Source organism: Microtus oregoni, unplaced genomic scaffold, assembly GCF_018167655.1.
Source record: "Microtus oregoni isolate MIOR12 unplaced genomic scaffold, Mior012 000027F_ref0000203, whole genome shotgun sequence".
NCBI lineage: Eukaryota > Metazoa > Chordata > Mammalia > Rodentia > Cricetidae > Microtus > Microtus oregoni.
This window is the reverse complement of record NW_024543086.1, coordinates 18,123,424-18,144,295: the sequence shown is the minus strand read 5'-3', so window position 1 is coordinate 18,144,295 and position 20,872 is coordinate 18,123,424. Positions and strand designations below refer to the sequence as shown.

General features: G+C 46.6%; 1 protein-coding gene across 2 annotated transcripts in view; it reads right to left on the bottom strand.

Annotated features, from left to right (window-relative positions):
- Positions 1–19,959, bottom strand: part of Rab40c (RAB40C, member RAS oncogene family) — a 39,577-nt gene extending 19,618 nt beyond the window's left edge. Inside the window, exons 1-2 of one of the 2 annotated variants that reach the window (XM_041676006.1) lie at positions 19,762–19,959; positions 19,475–19,659 (exon numbers count right to left, since the gene is read on the bottom strand). In XM_041676006.1, coding sequence (XP_041531940.1) covers positions 19,475–19,659; positions 19,762–19,847 — 271 coding nt within the window. In that variant the 5' untranslated portion in view covers positions 19,848–19,959. The remainder of the gene's footprint in view (positions 1–19,474; positions 19,660–19,761) is intronic. The other variant, XM_041676005.1, reaches the window with a different exon arrangement.
- Between the last annotated feature and the right edge of the window lie 913 nt (positions 19,960–20,872).

Below are 20,872 nucleotides of genomic sequence, written 5' to 3'. Positions count from 1 at the left end.
GCTGAGACATCTGGCTGGTCCCAGATTTGTGCCTTTTTCAAGACACTTTACTATTACTCAGTGAGCAACTCTCAAGGAAGTGGCAGTTCACTTAACAGCAGAGTTCTGCACATTCCTACCCCACTCCAGGCACTGTTTTCAGGTGCCACAGAGGCTTAAGTCATCACCCAACTGCTGTCAGGTTCGTGTGTTCAAGTGCGGACTGGAGGCAGGGAGGTGGGTTCAGTGGGTGGCAGCCTGAGTTAGACCCAGAACCTTTTAAAAGGTGGAAAGGGAGGACCGGCTCGAAGCTGACCTCTGACCTCCACAAATGTGCCATGGCATGTGTACCTATACTCACAAAATAACAAAGTTGAATTGTTTTTAAATTAAACGCACCTTTAATCCCCAGCACTTACAGGCAGAGGCTGGAGGATCTCTCTGAGTTCCAGGCCAGTCAGAGCTACTTAACAGAGACCCTGTCTCAAAGAAAACAAATAAAAAGGTAGGAGAATGAATGAGTAAATTACTGTGGAGAGCAATCCAGAATTCACACATACACACACATTACTACTACAAACACAAACTGCCCTCATAGATTCTAAACATTCCCTTGAGGGGATGTGGTCCAGCAATTTGGCTAGGTTGGCCAGCCAAGGAGCTTCTGGAACCTATCTTTGCCACCCCACCCCACACCCCAATTCTGGAATTACAGGCACATGCTGCCATACCTGGCTTTTTATGTGAGTTCTCAGGATCCAAATTCAGGTCCTCATGCCTGTGTAGCAGGCACTTTACTGACAGAGCCATCTCCTCAGCCCTGGGGGACATTTTGTCACTGGGGCAAAGACACCACACTATATTCAGGACTATTCTGAAGCATGAGGAATATGTTGATGTCCACAATCAGTCAAATGCCTGGCCAGGCTGCCTACAGGGTCTTACTATGTAGCCCAGGCTGGCCTCGAACGCTCCCTTCTCCTACCTCAATGACAGGCACAAGCCCTATTCTAGCCAACATGACTACCTGTTGTAGTCTGATTTCATCACCAATCACCCTTTTTTCTTTGTGAACTGTTTTGTTTTGTTTGTTTTGGTTTATGAGACAGGGTTTCTCTGTGTAGCCCTGGCTGTCCTGAAACTCACTCTGTAGACCAGGCTAGTCTAGAATTTAGCGATCCTCCTTCCTCTGCCTCTCAAGTGCTGGGATTAAAAGTGTGTTCCATTACACCTGGCTCTTTAGGAACTGTCTTGCAGATATGTATCTAGGCACATTTAAAGTCAGTGCACAATGTATCACTTGGATTTTATTTCTTTTCAACACAATAAATGAGTTTCTACAAAGCACTGTCTGGGAGCAGCTCTGGGCCTGGTGGAACTAAGGGCCATGTCTGTAGGTCTTAGCCTGAAGCTGAGGTCCTGAGACTCCCAAATCCCATCCTTCCACTGCTGGTCTATGTCTAGCCTTTCAGGATGACTGAGGATAAATGGAAGCTGAGAGGGGCAAGCACATGTCAGCTCTAGGCTTGGAAATATGAAAGCAGTTTCAGGAGGCCAGCCAAATAGAACGTCAAAATTACCTGGTTGCTTACTCAGTAGTTTCTCAAAGGGTTACTTCATATATGAATTTGGGCAAGAGCAGTAGAGAGGAAGTGATGATAAAAAACAAGTCACTAGTTGGGCAGAGTGATGTTGATGTAGCCTGTAATCCCAGCACTCAGGAGGCAGAGACAGGATCTCAGTGAGTTCAAGGTCACCCTGGTCCACAAAGCAAGTTCCAGGACAGCCAGGGCTGTTACAAAGAGAAAAGTGTCTTAAAAGAAAGAGAGAGAGAGAGAGAGAGAGAGAGAGAGAGAGAGAGAGAAAGACTGGGCAGTGGGAGTACATGCCTTTAATCCCAGCTCTTGGGAGGCAGAGGCTGGTGGATCTCTGTGAGTTTGATACTAGCCAGGTCTACTAAAGTGACTTCCACAACAGTCATGGCAGTTACACAGAGAAACCCTGTCTTGAAAAATAAAAACAAACAAATAAACAAAACAAAATTTAAAAAAAGGAAGGAAGGAAGAAAAGACTACTTAGAAGCCTTTTCCAGTAGAGTTAGAAGAGTAACGATGCAAACCTGAGCAGGACTTGACCCACCCTTGCTGGCACCCTCTATAGCTTGGTTTGCAAATCAGAAAAAACAAAAAACAAAAAACCCAGAAACTTTAGTCCCACAACCATAAAGAACCCAATTCTGCTAATAACCCATTGAGCAAAGAAATGAAACCTTTTCCAGAGCTTACCCAACCATGCTAGCTGCCAACACCCTGTTTTTTGGTTTGTTGGTTAGTTTTGTTTTTTCAAGACAGGGTTTCTCTGTGTATCTTGGCTGTCCTGGAACTTGCTCTGTAGACCAGACTGGCCTCAGACTCAGAGGTCTGCCTGCCTCTGCCTCCTGAGTGCTGGGGTTAAAGGTGTGCGCCACCACCCATTTGTTGTGTTTTGTTTTCTGTTTGATTTTATTTTTTTGGTAGTAATGCTAGGGATTAAACCCTGGGTCTCCCACATGTTCAGTAATATTTTCCCACCAAGGCACACTCAGTTCCCTGTCCACACACTGACTTCAGCTCAGGGAATGACCCCAGTATGACCTCCAGCTCTGTAAGATAGCGCTACAGCAGTGAAAGAGCTAGGGCTGCATAAAAGTTACAGACCTGTATCCACCTCAGCATTGTGCTTTATACTCAAACTGGATACAAACTAAAACTCCACAGACTCAGGGAATGGCTAAATAATATAAACTGTCTCCACAGGATAGAAACTGTTCTCTGGCTGTTACACAGAAACAGGCACCCACCCATGAGCAAGGATGAAATGAAAGCAGGATGTAGAGGAATTATCCCTCAAGCAGGACAAGTACATTGGGAAACTATTTAGTAGTCTCTTGGGCTGATAAACACACGAATGACCTGTAACACTGTACTTCTCTGACAGAAACCCACACATGTTCACTAAGCCCATATATGAATTCTACTTTTACTTTTTAAGATTGTTTGTATGTGGTAATGTGCACACAAGTGTTAGTGCACTCAGCAGCCAGAGGCATTGGCTCCCCTGGATCTGGAGTTATAGGAGGTTGTGAGTCACTTAGAGTTCCCTGGAAGAGCGGTACACACCCCTAACAGGTCAATTATCTCTCCAGTCCACTTATAAAAAATTGTAAAGGAGCACTCATTAGAAGAATTCAAATGTGGGAACTATCGAAATTCTCATCGTCTACAGAAGAGACAGGCTTGCTCCAGTATTCACACAGAATGCCATGCAGTAGAAGAAAGGACACCACATACAGCAACATGGGAGAATCTTAGTGAGATGGAAAAGGGCCAGACACAAAGAATATACAATGTGACTCCATTTATATATTTTTGTTTATATCTAGAAGACAAAAACTAGTCCACAGTAAGGTCAAGACTGACCAGCAGTTGCTGGGGTTAGAGGCAGAGGTTAGTCAGCATGAGGCTGCACACAGTTCTGGTTTGTCAACATTCAAAGAAATCCCAATTTTTATGGATGTAAATTTACCTCAGTGAGGCTGAGTAGGAGATAAAGAGACTGACAGTGTCAGACGCTGGAGCAGGGCTTACACGCACCACTATTGAGAACACCATGTGCCAGACTGCAAAGAGTCACTGGTGTCTTTAAAATGGTCCACCTGCAACCCCAAACAATACGCACTGTAGGTATTTACCCGAGAGAACCAAACAGACCCACAAAAGGGCTTGTGTATTGTGGCTGTGTTTAATACCTCTTAATTCAGAACGAAAAATAACCCAGATGTCTAGAGCAGAAAAACAGATAAACTAGTCGGTTCTCTCACATAAACACTACTACTAGGGACAGGAGCTCCTGCTCTGCCACGATGGGATAAGAAAGTAAATGATCAAACACTGGGGAGTCTGAGGCAGGAGGGTGTAAGTGGGGCCAGCCTGCCTATATAATAAAATCCTGTGATTTTCTTTATTGGGGGAGGGGATATTAATGGACATAGGAACACATTCCATTTGTGGCATTCTGGAGCAGGAAAAAAAAAACCTGTAGTGACCAGCAAGACTGGAGCAGTAACTAACCTCACATGGGCAACAGAGAACTTTCTGGGGTATAAACACTGTATCTTGATAAGGGGAATGGCTACCCAGATATCTACATCTGTCATAGCTTTCTCAGAAGTGGTTCTCAACCTTCCTACTGTGCAAACCTTTAATACAGTTCCTCATGTTCTTATGACCCCCAACCACAAAATTTTTGTTGCTACTTCATATCTAATTTTGCTACTGTTATAAATCATAATGTAAATACTTTGAGACAGATTTGTTAGAGGTTACAACCCACAGGTTGACCTAGAGCCAGACTCCCAAGATGAGTACATTTTATTATATATAAACTAACTATATCAATAAAATCAAATTAAGAGCTGGGTCTGGGGGGCTGGAGAGATGGCTCAGCGGTTAAGAGCATTGCCTGCTCTTCCAGAGGTCCTGAGTTCAATTCCCAGCAACCACATGGTGGCTCACAACCATCTGTAATGGGGTCTGGTGCTCTCTTCTGTCCTGCAGGCAGACACACAGACAGAATATTGTATATTGTATACATAATAAATAAATAAATAAATAAATAAAGAGCCGGGTCTGGTGGGCATGCCTTTAATCTCAGTACTCAGAAACAGAGGTCAATGGAACTCTTGAGTTTGAAGCTACTTACATAGTGAGTTCCAGGCCAGCCAGGGCTACACAATGAGACTCTATCTCAACAAACAAAAAGAAAAAAGAGAGCAGGTGCTAGTGATGCATGCATGCCTTTAATCCCAGCACTTGGGAGGCAGAAGCAGGCGGATTTTTGTGAGTTCTAGGCCAGCCTGGTCTACAGAGCCAGTTTCAGAACAGGCTCCAAAAGCTACACAGAGAAACCCTGTCTTGAAAACTCAAAAACAAAAAAAGAGAGAAGGGGGTTAGGGGGAAGGAAAAAGGGAAGGCAGGGAGGAGAAAGAAAAACCAAATTCCAAATTTTTTTGGTTTTGGTTTTTGGAGACAGGGTTTCTCTGTAACTTTGGAGCCTGTCCTGGAACTGGCTTTAAAATGACCAGGTTGGGGCTGGAGAGATGGCTCAGAGGTTAAGAGCATTGCCTGCTCTTCCAAAGGTCCTGAGTTCAATTCCCAGCAACCACATGGTGGCTCACAACCATCTGTAATGAATGGGGTTTGGTGCCCTTTTCTGGCCTGCAGGCATACAGACAGAATATTGTATACATAATAAATAAATAAATATTTAAAAAAAAAGACCAGGTTGGCCTCAAACTCAGAGATGCACCTGCCTCTGCCTCTGCCTCCCGAGTGCTGGGATTAAAGGCGTGCACCACCACTGCCCAGCCATATCAAAATATTTTAAAACCATAGCCAGATGTGGAGTTGGACGCCTTTAATCCAGACTTCGGAGGCAGAGGCAGGCAGATCTCTGAGTTCAAAATCAGCGTGGTCTACAAAGCAGGTTACAGGACAGCCAGGGCTGTCACACAGAAAAACCTTGTCTCAAAAAACCAAAAAAAAAAAAAAAATGATGATGATACTGATAATAATAATAAAATAAACCCATGCAGGATATTGATCTGCCTTTAGATTAGTAGTCTCCTTTCAAATGAGAAGACTGAACTGCCTACAAGATGGGCCAGAACGCAGAGCGGAAACAGAGGGAGAGCTTGGGATCTGATCTGCTGGCAAACAAAAGTTTAGCTATCGATGGAGGAACCTGGCATACTGTGGAAATGTGCTACTCTGCTCATGATGCACCTAACAGATGTCCCTAGAAACAGGGACATTCGCATCTGCTGTCATGGGAAACCAATGCTTGCAGAAGTAGAGAGCACGAGGAAGATGTTAATAGGCACAGTAGTGCCTTCTATACTGATGTGCCAATGCCAAACAGAAAGAAATGCCAGGGGAGTTGTACAGAGGGACAATGCAGGCAGTGTCCAAGTGTTTACTTACTGTTCCAGAACCCACATCAAACCAGATCTCTTCTGTCTACTAAAAGCAAGCACACTCATCATGGAAATCTCAGTGAAACACAGAGCAGTCAAAAACTATGACCACTGTAGCACCAAAACCCGGAGTCAGACTGGAGAGATGGCTTAGGGGTTGAGAGCACAGGCTGCTCTTCCAGAGATCCTGAGTTCAATTCCCAGCAACCACATGGTGGCTCACGACCATCTGTAATAAGATTTGGTGCCTTCTTCTGGCCTGCAGGCATACATGCTGACAAAACACTGTATACATAATAATTAAAGCCGGAGTCATCATTAACTTTTCATGTTGTTTCATTACACTTCATCTGATATCTATAAAGTGTAAATCACAATTAGCCCACTATATCTATGAGTTCCACATCCATGGCTTTAACAACTGCAAACAAAATCTTAAAAGAAAATTCACAGGGAGGTAGTGGTGGCTCACGCCTGTTGTCCCAGCACTCAGGAGACAGAGGCAGGTAAATCTCTGACTTCAAGGCCAGCCTGGTCTATTGAGTGAGTTCCAGGATAGCCAGGGTTACACAGAGAAACCCTGTCTCAAAAAAAAAAAAAAAAAAAGAAAGAAAAGAAAAGAAAAAGAAAAGTATTTTACTGAACACATGCAGATTTTTTTTTTTAAAGTTGTTGTTTGTTTGTTTTTTAAAGACAGGATCTCACTGTGTAGTTCTGGCTGGCCTGAATATGTCTTGATATGGAGACCAGTCTGGCCTCAAATTCACAGAGATTCATCTGCCTCTCCTAAGTGTTGGAATTAAAGGTGTGTGCCACTGTAGCTGGCTCAGGCTTTTTAAGGTTCATCTCTATAAGTGTTTTGCATGCAGGTATGTCTGTGTAATAGGTTTGTGCAGTGTCTGTGGAGGTCAGAAGAGTGCTGGGTTTTCTGAAGCTATAGTTACAGATAGTTGTGAGTCACCATGTGGCCCCTCTGCAAGAGCAACAGGTGCTGTTAACTGCAGAGCCACCTCCCCAGCCCTCATGTTCACATTATTATTATGTGTGATAGTATGTATATGACTACATGGAGTGGGGGCAAGCAGGCCATGACACATATTTCTGGTCAGAGAACAGCTCTGTGGAATAGTCAGTTATCTCTTTCCACTTTCATAAGGGTTCCAGGATTGAACTCAGGCCATAAGACTTGCACAACAAGCACCATTATCTGCTGAGTCCTCTTGCCAGTCCATGACATTTTTAATATCATTATTCCTTCAACAATATAGATCATTTACGTTGTCCTCGGTATGTAAGTCCTCCACAACTCATTTAAAGGAGGGTGTGCAATGTTAAACTAGCTTTCTGTTTTGTATTTTGAGGCAGGGTTTCTCTATGTAGCCCTAACTTTCCTGGAACTCATTTTGTAGACTAGGCTGGCCTTGAACTCTGAGATCTGCCTGCCTCTGCCTCCCAAGTGCTGGTGTGTGTCACCATGCCTGGCTTCTTTTCTGTTTTTGAGACAAAGTCTCTCTTATGTATCCCTGGCTATCCTGGAACTTTCTATATAAAATCTGGCCTAAAACTCAGAGCTCTACCTGCTTCTGCCTCCTGAGAGCTGGGATTTAAGGGCGTGGGCCAGTACTCCTGGCTGGGTACCAGTATGCATAAAGGACTTGGGCATCTATGGACCTGGACATTCAAGAGATCTAAGGACACCCACAGATGATTGCATTTTTCCCCCACTTAACAAGATATTGGGGATATCCCTATTTATTTGTTTCTTTCTTTTTGTGTTTTTTTTTTGTTTTGTTTTGTTTTTGTTTTTCGAGACAGGGTTTCTCTGTAGCTTTGGAGCTTGTCCTGGAACTAGCTCTGTAGACCAGGCTGGCCTTGAACTCACAGAGCACAGAGCTCCTCCTGCCTCTGCCGCCCAAGTGCTGGGATTAAAGGCATGCGCCACCACCGCCTGGCTAATATCCCTGTTTCAATAAAATTCATTAAATGTTCCTTTAAATAAGAACATTTGCAGGTTGGAGAGATGGTTCAGAGGTTAAGAGCACTGGCTGCTCTTCCAGAGGTCCTGAGTTCAATTCCCAGCAACCACATGGTGCCTCACAACCATCTATAATGAGATCCGATGTCCTCTTCTGGCCTGCAGGCATACATGTAGGCAGAATATTGTATACATAATAAAGAAATAAAATCTTTTAAAAAAAAGAACATTTGCCAGGTGGTGGCGGTGTACACCTACAATCCCAGAACTGGGGAGGCAAAAGCAGGTGGATTTCTGTGAGTTCGAGGCCAGCCTGGTCTACAAAGAGTTCTAGGATGTTACACAGAGAAACTGTTCTCAAAAACAAACAAACAACATTCAAAGGTTGTATAGTTCACCCAATGAACATAAGCACATCATGTTTCCATTGAGACATCCAGGCAATTTGTCTTTCACTTTATTTATAAACAGTCTTGGTTCCCTCTATTGTAATTAGCATTTTCGTAGAACAGAGTCCTAATTACTTGGCCAAAGAGAAGGATTTCTGGGATGCTGCTGACACACCCCTTTAGAAGGAGCACACCCACACACCTCGAGCTCTCTGAGTCACTAGCTGCAGTCTCTGGAGAGCTTTATGGGTAAGCACACCCTTCTGCTGAGTTCAGGGCTCAACCTCTGTCTACCCTTTTCCATTAGCGGCTCCTCTCTGTACACTGTACATGTGGCCCTGGACAGCTGCCCTGGAACTTCAAGGACCAGGTTGCCCTAGCAGAGGAAGCTGCTGTGGGGGCCAGAACAGGTCTAAGACATATCTGAGTGTACATGAACTCTGATATGGGCTCCTAAAAGTTCCAGGACCTTTTCACTGTGTGGGGGAAGCCTGTGTAAGAAAGCTGGGAATTTACTGTAAACTACAGATGGGGCAGAATGCAAAATGCTCTTGCTACAAGATGGACTTCCAGGAAGCATTGCATAAACTATAGTAAGGGAATGCCCTGGCAGGCCCACATTATCTCTGTGGGAAACGCAAAGTCCTGGGAGGACTATCCTTGGCTCTTTTCACGTGACCAAAGAGGATAAGACATAACACAGGTGCACTCCTCACTGTACCTATCTTTGCTTAAGTTAACTGTACATGTCACCTCATGTTTTGCTTGTTCTGATAATAAAAATGAGAAACGCTTTGTTTATACTACTCTTAAAAGTCTAGAGTTCATTGGTTCACTTTTCCCTATTGCAGCTAATTTGATGACTTTAATAAGAAGCCCACACAATTTTTTCATGTTAAATCATAAAAGATAGATAACTTTCAAAGTGGGCTATTTTCTAGCACAGCTTTCTTTTTCTTTTTTCTTCTTTTTTTTTTTTTGAGACAAGGTCTCATTTTGTGACCTTGGCTAGCCCAATACTCACTATACAGACCAGAGACTCTGCCCGCCGAGTGCTGGAATTAAAGGCATGTGCCGCCAATTGTGACAGTGCACACCTTTAATCTCAGCACTTGGAAGGCAGAAGCAGGTGAATCTCAGTTCCAGGTTAGTTCTGACACACAGTGAGACACTGTCTCAAAATAGAACAAAGCAAAGCAAACAACATCAACGAAATTTCAAACACAACCGTAATGATTTCTAAGGTTCCAAATGGCTGGTTTTGATTTCCAACACCCATAACAGTTCACAACCATCTGTAACTCCAGTTCTAGGGGATCCAACACCCTCTTCTGGCCTTCACAGACACTGCATAAATGTGGTGCACAGACATACATTCAGATGAAACACCCATACACATGAAATAAAAGTAAAAGTTAAAAATATTTTCTTTTAAAGGCATGCATTGCCAAGAATAGTGGTGTAGGCCTTTAATCCCAGTACTAGGGAGGCAAAGGCAGGCAGGTCTTGGTGAGTTCAAAGCCAACCTGGTCTACTTAATAAGTTCCAGAACAGCCAGAGCTAGTGAGACCTGTCTTTAAAAAACAAAAAAAAAAACAACCACAAAGAACACATGCCACCTATGTACACACGTCATTAGGTAACACATGGATACAAAAAGAAAAGTCAAATTTTGTGTTAACCCTAGTGACACACACTTGTAACCGCAGTACTAGGGAGATTGAGGCAGGACTACAGTGATTTCAAGGTCAACCTAGGCTACACTGTAACTCTAAGGCCAGCCTGGGCTACATAACAAGATCATGCCTCTAAAACAACAAAGTTTTCAATGACATGAGTTGAGTTTTGCTGTTTGTATTATGTGTGTGGGTGCGGGCACACAAAGTCTGAAGCACTGGATGCTCTGGAGCTGGGGTAACGTGCACTTGAGAGCTGCCTGAAGTGGGTGCTAAGAGCAGAAGGAGAGGCCTAACTCCTGAGCCAGCTCTCCGTCTCAAAGTTCTGTGAGTTTCAATGCCAAATACACGTGGGAGCTGCTATCTCTGTCTCTCACGTGAGCAGTAAGCAAATATTCATTAAACCATGAGAATTTTAAAGAAAGGCAAAAGTTTCAACTTCAGCAACAGGGAGAGAGCTAAGTGGAGGAGAGCAGACTGTGAGCTGGGTGCTCCCCTAGGGCTCCTTCCCACAAAGCCTCAAGGTCCAGAAATGCTGCAAACTTTTCACTGGAGTCACAGCCCTTCTGTTCACACAGGCAACACCCTGGGTATTACTCACTTGCTCATGATGAACTGAGTTTAACTACCTGTGCAATAAACTTAGGCACCAAAGTCCTTCCAAAAGGCTCAATGGAAAAACTTCTTAAACTCGAGATAGATGGATCTCACCTATGCTTTGTACACACTGCATTTGCTGTTACAAATAGTAGTATTTTTTAAAGATTCCCTACGTAATAAGATTCATCTAAGAAAGTAGCATAAATAAGCGAGCTGTAGTTGAACATGTCCATAACTCTAGCACTTGTGATGTGGAAACAGGATCAAGAGTTCAAGGCCAACCTGGGCAGTGGTGGCACAGGCCTTTAATGCCAGCACTTGAGAGGCAGAAGCAGGTGGATTTTGAGTTTGAGGCCAGTCTGATCCACAAAGCTAGTTCCAAGACAGCCAGGGCTGTTACACAGAGAAATTCTGTCTTGAAAAACAACAAAAACAAAAAAGAGTTCAAGACCATTCTTATTACGTGGAGACTTGAGGCCAGCCTGGGTTACATGAAACCCTGTAAAAGGCATAATGCTTATCCCCATGAAAAAAGAGCCAGCATGTACTTAAAGTATCAACTGCACCTAAAGCAGGGGATGCTCAGGCACTCAGGACACAGCCCAGAACTGCTCAAAGACGCACAAGAAGCAGGGCGCCAAGTGAACATCACCAGGAAGACAGTAGTGAGGGAGGAGATGGGGCAGCAACAGAAAGCCACCACTTCACCACCGAGAAGGTAAAGGAACATGGTTGGCATCCACTGATACAACAATTCCTACAGGGTGGGAAATCAGTGGGTACAGGAGACATCTTCCAACTGTCAGGGTCCTACTCCATCTGTTCCCAGAGTTTATGGGCCCTAACAAGTGGTACAGCAGATCTCAGCCTAAAGATGCTACAGGGACATAAGGACTCACAGCATAGACAAGACTGCTGACTCACACTCCTCAAGCAAAGTGGTGGCATGGGGCAGGGCAGAGCAGGCAGCCTGGGCAGTGACCTAGCTTCCTTGGTCACACTCTACTTCTTAAGCAGTGACTTTCTGAATCTAAAGAAGAGAGTCTGGGCCACCCTGAAAGATGTCTCTGCACCTGCAACTTGTTCACATGGGTTTATTTGTTTTGTTTTATTTTGTTTTTCGAGACAGGTTTTTCACTGTATAGCCCTGGCTGTCCTGGAACTCTCTCTGTAGACCAGGCTAGCCTCGAACTCACAGAGGTCTGCCTGCCTCTGCCTCCTGAGTGCTGGGATTAAAGGTGTGTGCCACCACTGCTCAGCTTCATACAGGTTTAAAGTGTCTTGAATCCTGAGTTAATTACCCTATTAACTACCTAAAAGGTTAACAGACAACACTTTTGTCTAAGGACAACGGAAAGATGTCTACGAGTCCAAGTAATGTACAACAGTGTGAACATCTGGAAGGAACCAGGTCCACTTCAGCAATAGCATCCAACCTAACCCGCCCCCACACACCCTACACCTGAGCAGAAGCAGCAGCCTGGCCTCTAGGCACACAAACACATGGTTATCAATCATATGGCTTAGCTTTTCCTCCAAAGCTGACATTAAACTCACCAGCCCAGAACTTCTGGCATTTGGCTGTCAACTCTTTGAAATAGTTCATAAACTATGAGGTTACCTGTCCCATTCCAGTACTCAGTTCTAGCCTCTGCTCTTTTTCAGTTGCTGGGATGGATATCCCTCTCAGGACAGAGATGTCCTTCACCAAGGTAAGTTGCGGAAATGTGTCACGCAAAGATCTAAGTTTGTACAGTTTGGCTTCGGGACGACCTCCCACTGGAGACCAAGGCTGCTCTGTTTCTTTTGTTGTTCAGAAACACAGGATCAACTCTGGTGAAGCACAGCCCTTTCTGCAGCTCACTGCCTCCTGGCACAGCACCGATGGCACACATTGGTTATAAGACCCTCCAGAAACCACAGTCCATCTCTCCTCCCTCACTGCCATCTGGGGGCTTGGCCATATCACTTCCCACCTAATACTTCTTTTTATTTTATTTATTTTTATGTGTATGAATGTTTTGCCTGCATGTATGTATGTGCACCACCTGCACACTTGGTGCCCTCAGGTCAGAAGAGGAAGTCAGATCCCCTGGGACTGGAGTTACAGATGCCTGAACCACCATGTGGGAGCTGGGACTCAAACCAAGATTCTCTGCAAGAACAAGTGTTCTGTTCGTAACTGCTAAGCCGTCTCTCCAGTGTGCACCCCCCCCCCCCATTTTTAAATGGCATCTAGACAGGCAGGCGGTATTTTGCTACAAATTGTCTAGTGTGCCCCACTGTCTTCCTGTTCAGACCCTCCCTTCTCCACTATTCCCATCCTCTCTACTTTCTGAAGGACAAGCGTCCACAGATAAACTCTGCATTTGATATTCTGACCATAGCAAAAGAGTCACACACTGGTGGACATGAGAGTCTCCTGTCATTACCAGATCCGCTGATGACTAGGACACCTCCTCTACCCCTTAAGTTCAAAATCTGAGCCTACCTTATTCATTTACCATCACTGATACAAGGACTCAGAGGGTCTGGTTTTCCATCTATCTCCTGCCATAGCATGGTCCCCTAGCCACAGGTCTTGGCGCAACCAGCCCCTCTCTCTGTGGATGCTCTGCTTCCCACCACCTTCTCACTGCTGATCCCCAACACCTGCTTTACAGGCTGGTTGGCCTTCCTTATTGTCTTCAACTTTCTCTCAGCCAGCATGCTAAATGCTGAAGATATTCCCTGCACTCCTAGACAGCAGAGATGATGAAGCTCTGGCCAGTGTACAGCCTCACAGCTTCCCGTTCAATATGTCCTAGTTTCGGGCTGAGTGAGGGCAGCATTACAAGGATCAAGCAATTTTATACCTTTCCAGCTTCAATCTTCAAAAAAGAACAGGAGGCAAAAGGACCTGCCAAGGCTAGTTCCTTCCCTTCGTGTCCTTTCCGCCCACTTAACTCCCTGAAACTGTTTCCTTCCTGAAACGCCGTTAAATTTAGATCACCTCCAAGCCACAAACAATCACACTGATGGAAAAGATGACATTATATATGCAACATAACAATCTCAAGTGTGACCACACAACACTACCAGAAAGTGGATGGGTCTTGCTATGTATTTGCTATTTGCACATTCATTTGGTCCTGTTTAGGACAATGCTAAGGACCAACAAAAAACAAATATTCTAGTAAGGTGTGATCATCTTAGCACTCAGGAGAGGCAGGAGGATCACTTCAAGTTCAAGGCCAGCCTGGGCTACGTAGTGAGACCCTGTTTCAGAAACAACAAAAATTCAATAAAAGCCACTGTCTCTAATCTGCTCTGCCTTGTACCCTGAATTCCCAGCCTACAGCCAGATGCACTGTTATGGCTGAACAAATGAATGAAATGATGAGGTTGAGCGGGAGGTACATGCACTGTGAGAAAAAGGGACCTAGTTACAGCAAACAAAAGGCCACCAACCCTCCAGGAGGTTGGTGCCCAGGGCAGAATTTGCCAGGCGCAGTGATGGTGTACACAAGCACAGTGAGAAGGCCTAGACTATTCTCATGGTGGATGACAGTATGCTTCTCTGGGAATGGAGCAAGCAAGTCACCACTTGCAGGCCTGTGAAAAATTATAATGGCCTGTCAAGAAGCAACAACTCTCAGTAAGGATGATGTGGCTTCCCAGATGATAGCTGGGTCAGGTAGGATCTGGGACATGCCTTCCAAGGCGTGGATCTCAAAGTATGCAGAAGCAATGGCTGTCTGGCAACCCCGGGAACAATGAAGGGAAAGAGAAGAAAACCACAAAGTGCCACTGCTCCACTGTTTGAGGTCTGCCCAGTTCCCTGTCAATGAAGGTTAGGAAAGAGCCAACCAGGAACCCAGGGACCGTACCACCCAGGAAACAGTCTGTGCTCCTGAGAGCCTCATCTATAAAATGGGAATCATGGTCCTGAAGATCAAATGATGAACAGAGCCACCCTCAGCAGCATGCCTGGCACAAACCACATGCTGGAGGCATTAGCTGTTATACCAGTGACTGTTCCTATTCCTCCTGGGACAACAGTCTGCCAGAAAATCTGGCATCTAACACAGGGAAGGAAGACAATCCCCACTCCAGTAAGTTATCCCAGAGAATCCACAGTAAAATCTAGAACAAAGTATCTGCTCTTGGACAAAGAAGAGAAAGGTCTGTGAGGGGTTACTGTAGTAACCATGTGAACCAGCATCAAGTAACAGTCAGCATAAGGAAGCTGTACACAGGCTGTTCATTCACTAGGAAATACACATTTAGGTCAAGCACAACGGATCTGTAATTCTAGCACTAGGGAGGCTGAGGCAGGAGGACAGCAAGTACAAAGCCAGCTAGAGGTATTTAGCAAGACCCTGTCTCAAAAACAGATGACTAAAAAAGAAAGAGGGGTCTATGCAAGCTTCATGTGGGAGCTAGAGATGAAGCAAATGGATGAGACATGGAGTATATGAGTGTTTTAAGTTTCTCCTTGAGGGGGGCTGGAAGGTTGTTTCAGCAGTATCTGTTGCTCTTAAGGAGAACCTGGTTTTAATTCCCAGCACCCTGGAGAGATGGCTCAGAGGTTAAGAGCATTGCCTGCTCTTCCAAAGGTCCTGAGTTCAACTCCCAGCAACCACATGGTGGCTCACAACCATCTGTAATGAGGTCTGGTGCCCTCTTCTGGCCTGCAGGCATACACACAGACAGAATATTGTATAATAAATAAATAAATAAATAAATAAATAAATAAATATTAAAAAAAAACTTTAATTCCCAGCACCCATGTGGTAGCTCACAACTATCTGTAACAACAGTCCCAAGACCTCCATGTCCTCTTCTGGCTTCCATAGGCAATAGGCATACACATGACACACAGACATACATGTAAGCAAAACATTCATATGGTGCCTGCTGCTTAAGCCTAACCTGAGCTCAATCCGCAAAACCCACATAAAGGTGGGAGAGAGAAACAACTCCCAAAAACTGTCTTTTTTTTATTATTATTTTATTTTGGTATCTTTGAGACATTATATAGCTCTGGCTGTCCTCAATTCACTAGTAGACTAGGCTGGCCTTTAACTCACAGAGATCTGCCTGCCTCTGCCTCCTAAATGCTGAGATTAAAGGCATGTATCACCACGTCTGGCCAAAAGCTTTATTTTGACCTTCACATGAGTATCATAGCATGTACAGTTCAGTACACATACACATAATAATAATAATAATAATAATAATAATAATAATAAACATTTAAAATTTCCCTTGAAGTCAGGTGGTAGTGATGCACACCTTTAATCCCAGCACTCGGGAGGGAGAGACAGGTGGATCTCTGTGAGTTCAAGGCTGGCCTGATCTACAGAGAGAGTTCCAAGAAGGCTTCAAAGCTGCACAAAAAAAAACCTTGACTCAGAAAACCAAAAAACAGACAAACAAAACAACAAAATAAAACAAAACCTTTGAACCTGTCACTTAGAGAAAAATGAGAGGAAACATGGAGCCAGGATTAGCAAGAATGTTGCTGGCCTCTGGGTCGCTGATGCAACAATACAGCCCTGAGTCTAGCAGGGACCTCCCAGCTTGTTGTGACATAGACACACATTATCCACACTCAGGGTACATGCATCGTGATTCCACAGACATCTCCATAACCATCAAATTTCAACATTCACGGCAAAACCCAATGCTGGTCTGTCCTGTAACCTGCTTCCTTCCCGACTCCTGGGCTCAAAGGACGATGGTATCACTCTGCAGCTTCCTTCTACAAACACTAACTCCCAAAGGAAGAGAGAAATGAAATAACATCCATGGACTCATTAACAGATGTGGATCTTTCAGGCCAAGAATATGTAAACCACAGGGGATTTTCCTGAAGGACCTAACACTGAGGAATCTTTGTAGGAGCTAGGGCAAGATGTAGTTGTCTTAACTAAGGATGTTCAAGCTTATAACACAATCTTGTGTGCTGTAGCAATAATGTTTCCTGGGCTCAAGGGTAAATACCCAATTAGCTGACTTGGGGCCAACATGGACCTATCATTCCAGGGCCATACATGAGAACAGCAGAAACTGCTCACAGAACACACGGCCCTCCCCTTCATGTCTTCTCCCATAACTGAGAATCCACAATGTCTTTGCTATGGAGTATAGATCACCTGCAGGTGCCCAGGGGATGCTCTCTGAAAAAACATCCGTCCTGCTCCACCTAGAGGAGAATAGACTGTTCTAGAGTCACTGCAGCACCTTCAAAGCCCCAGTGTTTCCAACTCCAAAAATATCAGTGTCAGCAGACCTGGGGGCTCCTGCAGATGCTAGGCATGTGCTCACAGTATCATAATGCCACTGTTTCAGGTGCCAGTGCTAACTAAAAAAAAAAAAAAAAAAGCTGTTTTGATGACTCACATGTTTGTGAAGTCAGAGAGAGAACGATGTTCACACCTGAGGAACAAGCCAGACGAGATGTTAAGACTGTGATCAAGATGGAGTTCAGCGGCCAATAATGAGCAGCAGGCCCCTTCTCAGGTAGGACCCACCCTACCTCTAATCAGAAAAGCCCTGCACCGAGAATATACAAACTGAGGGTTTTTTAAAAATTACTTTTTGTATTTATTTATATTTTATATGCACTGGTGTCTTTCCTGCATATATGTCTATGAAAGGGTGTCATATGTTGGAGTTACAGACAGTGTGGGTGCTAGGAACTGAACCCGAGTCCTCTGAAAGGGCAACCTGTTCTCTCAATCACTGAGTCACCTCTCCAGCCCCCATATTGAAGATTTTTTTTGTTGTTGTTTTTGTTTTTTTGGAGACAGGATTCTTCTGTGTAACAGTCCTGGCTGTCCTGGAACTCACTTTGTAGACGAGGCTGGCCTCGAACTCACATCTGCCCCACAAGTGCTGGGACTAAAGGCATGCGCTACCACTGCCCGGCCTGAAGATTTTTGTTTTGTTTTGTTTCTTGAGACAGGGTTTCTCTGTGTAGCCCTGATTATCCTAGAACTCACTCTGTAGACCAGGCCAGCCTCAAACTCACAGAGATCCACCTGCCTCTGCCTGACAAGTGCTGGGATTAAAGGTGTGCGCCACCATTGCACGGCCTGAAGACTTTTAATAATAAGGAGAAAAATGAAACATTCATCTACCCCCTAAGAGAAGCAGAAGTCCAGCTCTTTCAACAGCAAACACACTGTGCTCAATCTCCAGGACCAACTAACTACTTTATCGCTTCCAAACACCTCTTCTGTGAAGAGGCCCAAGGATTCTCAGACCCACCAACTTCACTCAGTGAAGAATGTTCCCTGGGTCAGGGACCCAAGGCTCCCAGCACAAAGAGCTGGTATTTGTGCTGTCTGCATTTCAACCAGATACAAGAAACATGCTGCTCCAGCTGAGCACTCTTCCCTCTCTGCTGCACACTGCAGGAGTCACACAAGGACCTGCTAGTGGGCCCTGGCCTTACAGCTTGTACAAAGTAAAGGCATTTGGTGAATGGCAGCCCTCAGTCTCACATGTCTACACTCTTTTTTTTTTTTTTTTTTTTTTTAAATATTTATTTATTATGTATACAATATTCTGTCTGTGTGTATGCCTGCAGGCCAGAAGAGGGCACCAGACCTCATTTCAGATGGTTGTGAGCCACCATGTGGTTGCTGGGAATTGAACTCAGGACCTTTGGAAGAGCAGGCAATGCTCTTAACCTCTGAGCCATCTCTCCAGCCCTGTCTACACTCTTTATGTGCTACTGGCCCCACTTCAGTTAGCACGTCACAGGAAATAGGGCAATACACAGTTGACAGAGGAGATGGGGAAAGAGGGTCCAACTGGAGTTTGTATCTATGTACAGTTGAAACTGGTGGTGCTAGACAGAAATGGAGAGTCAGTTTGTGGCCCCCTGCCCCAAAGCGCTTCTAAAGGCAAGCCCATCCCCTTCCACACTTCCCTGCCGGAAAGGCAGCCCTAAAGCCTCTCATCCAGTCAAATGCCAGTCAAGGTGGCCTGGCTGGTGCAGAGGTCCCTTGGCATGCGCCAGAAAGTAAAACCATGGCTCTTCCTTTCCTGCCCTCGATGTCTGCTGTAGATGGAGGACGACAGCAGGAGCGTGGGGAGGAGGTACAGAGCTGATTCAACACTGCTGCTCAGAACGAAGGGTCCTCCACTGAAGTCCTGGTGCTCATCACCCTGGACAAGTCCTAAGTCCAGAGAGTGGGAGATGCCTTGCTCACACGCTCAACTGTTATTTACCAAACAGCCAGGGCTTGGAGGACTAACAAGACAGGACTAACAAAACCCCAGAGAACGAGGTAAGGAGGCAGAGAAAAGGGACCCAGGAAGAGATCAGGAAGGTAAAACGCACCCAGTGATATAAGAACGGAAGGCACATTGGACATTAATTCCTCCGGAGTCAGCAGCCCCAGTAGCCTGTGATCCAGTCCCACCCACTGTTAACTACAATTTTACCTTAAATACCCAAATTAAGAGACAAGCTCAGGCAAGTACCAATGATGCAATCTACCTTGTGTATTTTTTGTCACGCACCCGGAAGTTAACAAGAATCACATCGCGGCCGATGTATTTTCTCCCCGCACAGGGTGCGGTGTCTCTGAGCGTTTGCTAAGGGGCAGTGCGGTGGGGACCCGGCCCATCGAGCGGTATCTGCTGCACGGCCCATTCCAGGCCCCAGGAGACTCCAAAGACTTGCCGCTGAGACCTCTTACTAGCCGGCCGCCGTCACCCCGGCCCGCGCCCACTCTCCGACAGATCTCCGGGACAGGACCGGAGGGGACCGCAGGGACACGCGCAGAGGCCGCCCGCGCCAGGCCGCTCCCGCCCCGCGCGCCCACCGTCAAACCCGGCCTACCGTTACTGTAGGCGTATGGGGACTCGGCTGCGCCGTCCTGGAGGCTCTCCAGGATCTCGCCCTTGCCCACGTCGCTGTCGCCCACGAGCAGGAACTTGAGCAGGTAATCGTAGCTCTTCACTGGGCTGCCCTGGGTGCCCATCCTCCCGCCCGCCGCACCGCGGCCCACGGCGCCGCCGCCAGACCTGCGGGCGAAGGCTGGTGAGCGGCCGTGCGGTCTCCACGCTAATGCTCCCGCCCACTGGCCACCTCCCCCAGTGCACCCGCCCCAGAGCCGCCAGCTTCACCTCAGCCTCCCAGCCGCCGCCGCCCACCGCTTCCCGCACAGCCCCGCGCAGCCCCGCAGCCCCGCCCCCGGATGCGCAGCCGCCATTGGCCACCCTCCGCCGGCCCTCCCCGGACCATTGGCCTGACAGCCTGGCCGTCACGGTCGCCCCGCCCCCACGTCTCCCCACACACACACTGTGCCTCTGAGCACCCGGTCGCCCCGCCCTACCCATTCGCCACTACTATTGGTCTCCTGCCACCCTCTTTCCCACCACTGTTGGTCTATACCCTTGTCCGTCAACGCAGTCCCCTCCCCGCCGCTTCGTACACAGTGTTGCGGTGGCTGGCTATTCCCCGCCTCCTCACTGTGACCATTGGTCACTTCCTCCTGACTTTCCTGAAATCATTGGTCGCCTTGCACGTCTGTCTGCCCTACGGCTTCCTGCAGACTACCTCAGAGCCGTCGCGGCCGGGTTCACGGACTTGCAACACCCTGGCCTCCCGCCCCCCTCGCCATCACTATTGGCTACTGCTGCTAAGGCATTTGTGCCGTCTCCTATCGATCATAACCTTCTAGGTCCACCCCTTTCCTCATTCTCGCCAATCAAGAGTCAAACATTGCACAACTCTGCCCTTCCCCCTTTGTGGAGAAGCCGCAGGATAGCGATAGCTGCTGCCTAAGGCGACATGGCTGAATGCGGGAGGGCCAGGCTATCTACCAAACGGCGGTGGCCGCTCTCACAGACCCCAGAAGGAAAGAAACGCGACCTGCATGTACAACCTCGGGCTCGCTTTCCCCGGGGGCAGGGCGGGGGCAGCCAATTAGCGATCTTCGCGGCGGGGGCGAGGCTCTCTCCCAGGTGGGCTGTTCTAGCAGGCGGGACTTCCTCCTGGCTGGGGGAGTGGGCGGAGCCGCCGCGGAGTGCTTAGGCCGTGGGCGGACTGCTGAAGTCCTCTTCGGAGCCGCACTTCCAGGGACTCAATGGGTATCCTGAAGGCGTGAACCTGCTACGGACAGCGTTGGCCCGGTGGACAACTATTCGCAGGTGCACTTCGTCGGCCAGTTCTAAGACTGGAGGGCCACGGACAACGTTCTTCATGAGTGCATTCTCAAGCCTTGTCATCAATTGC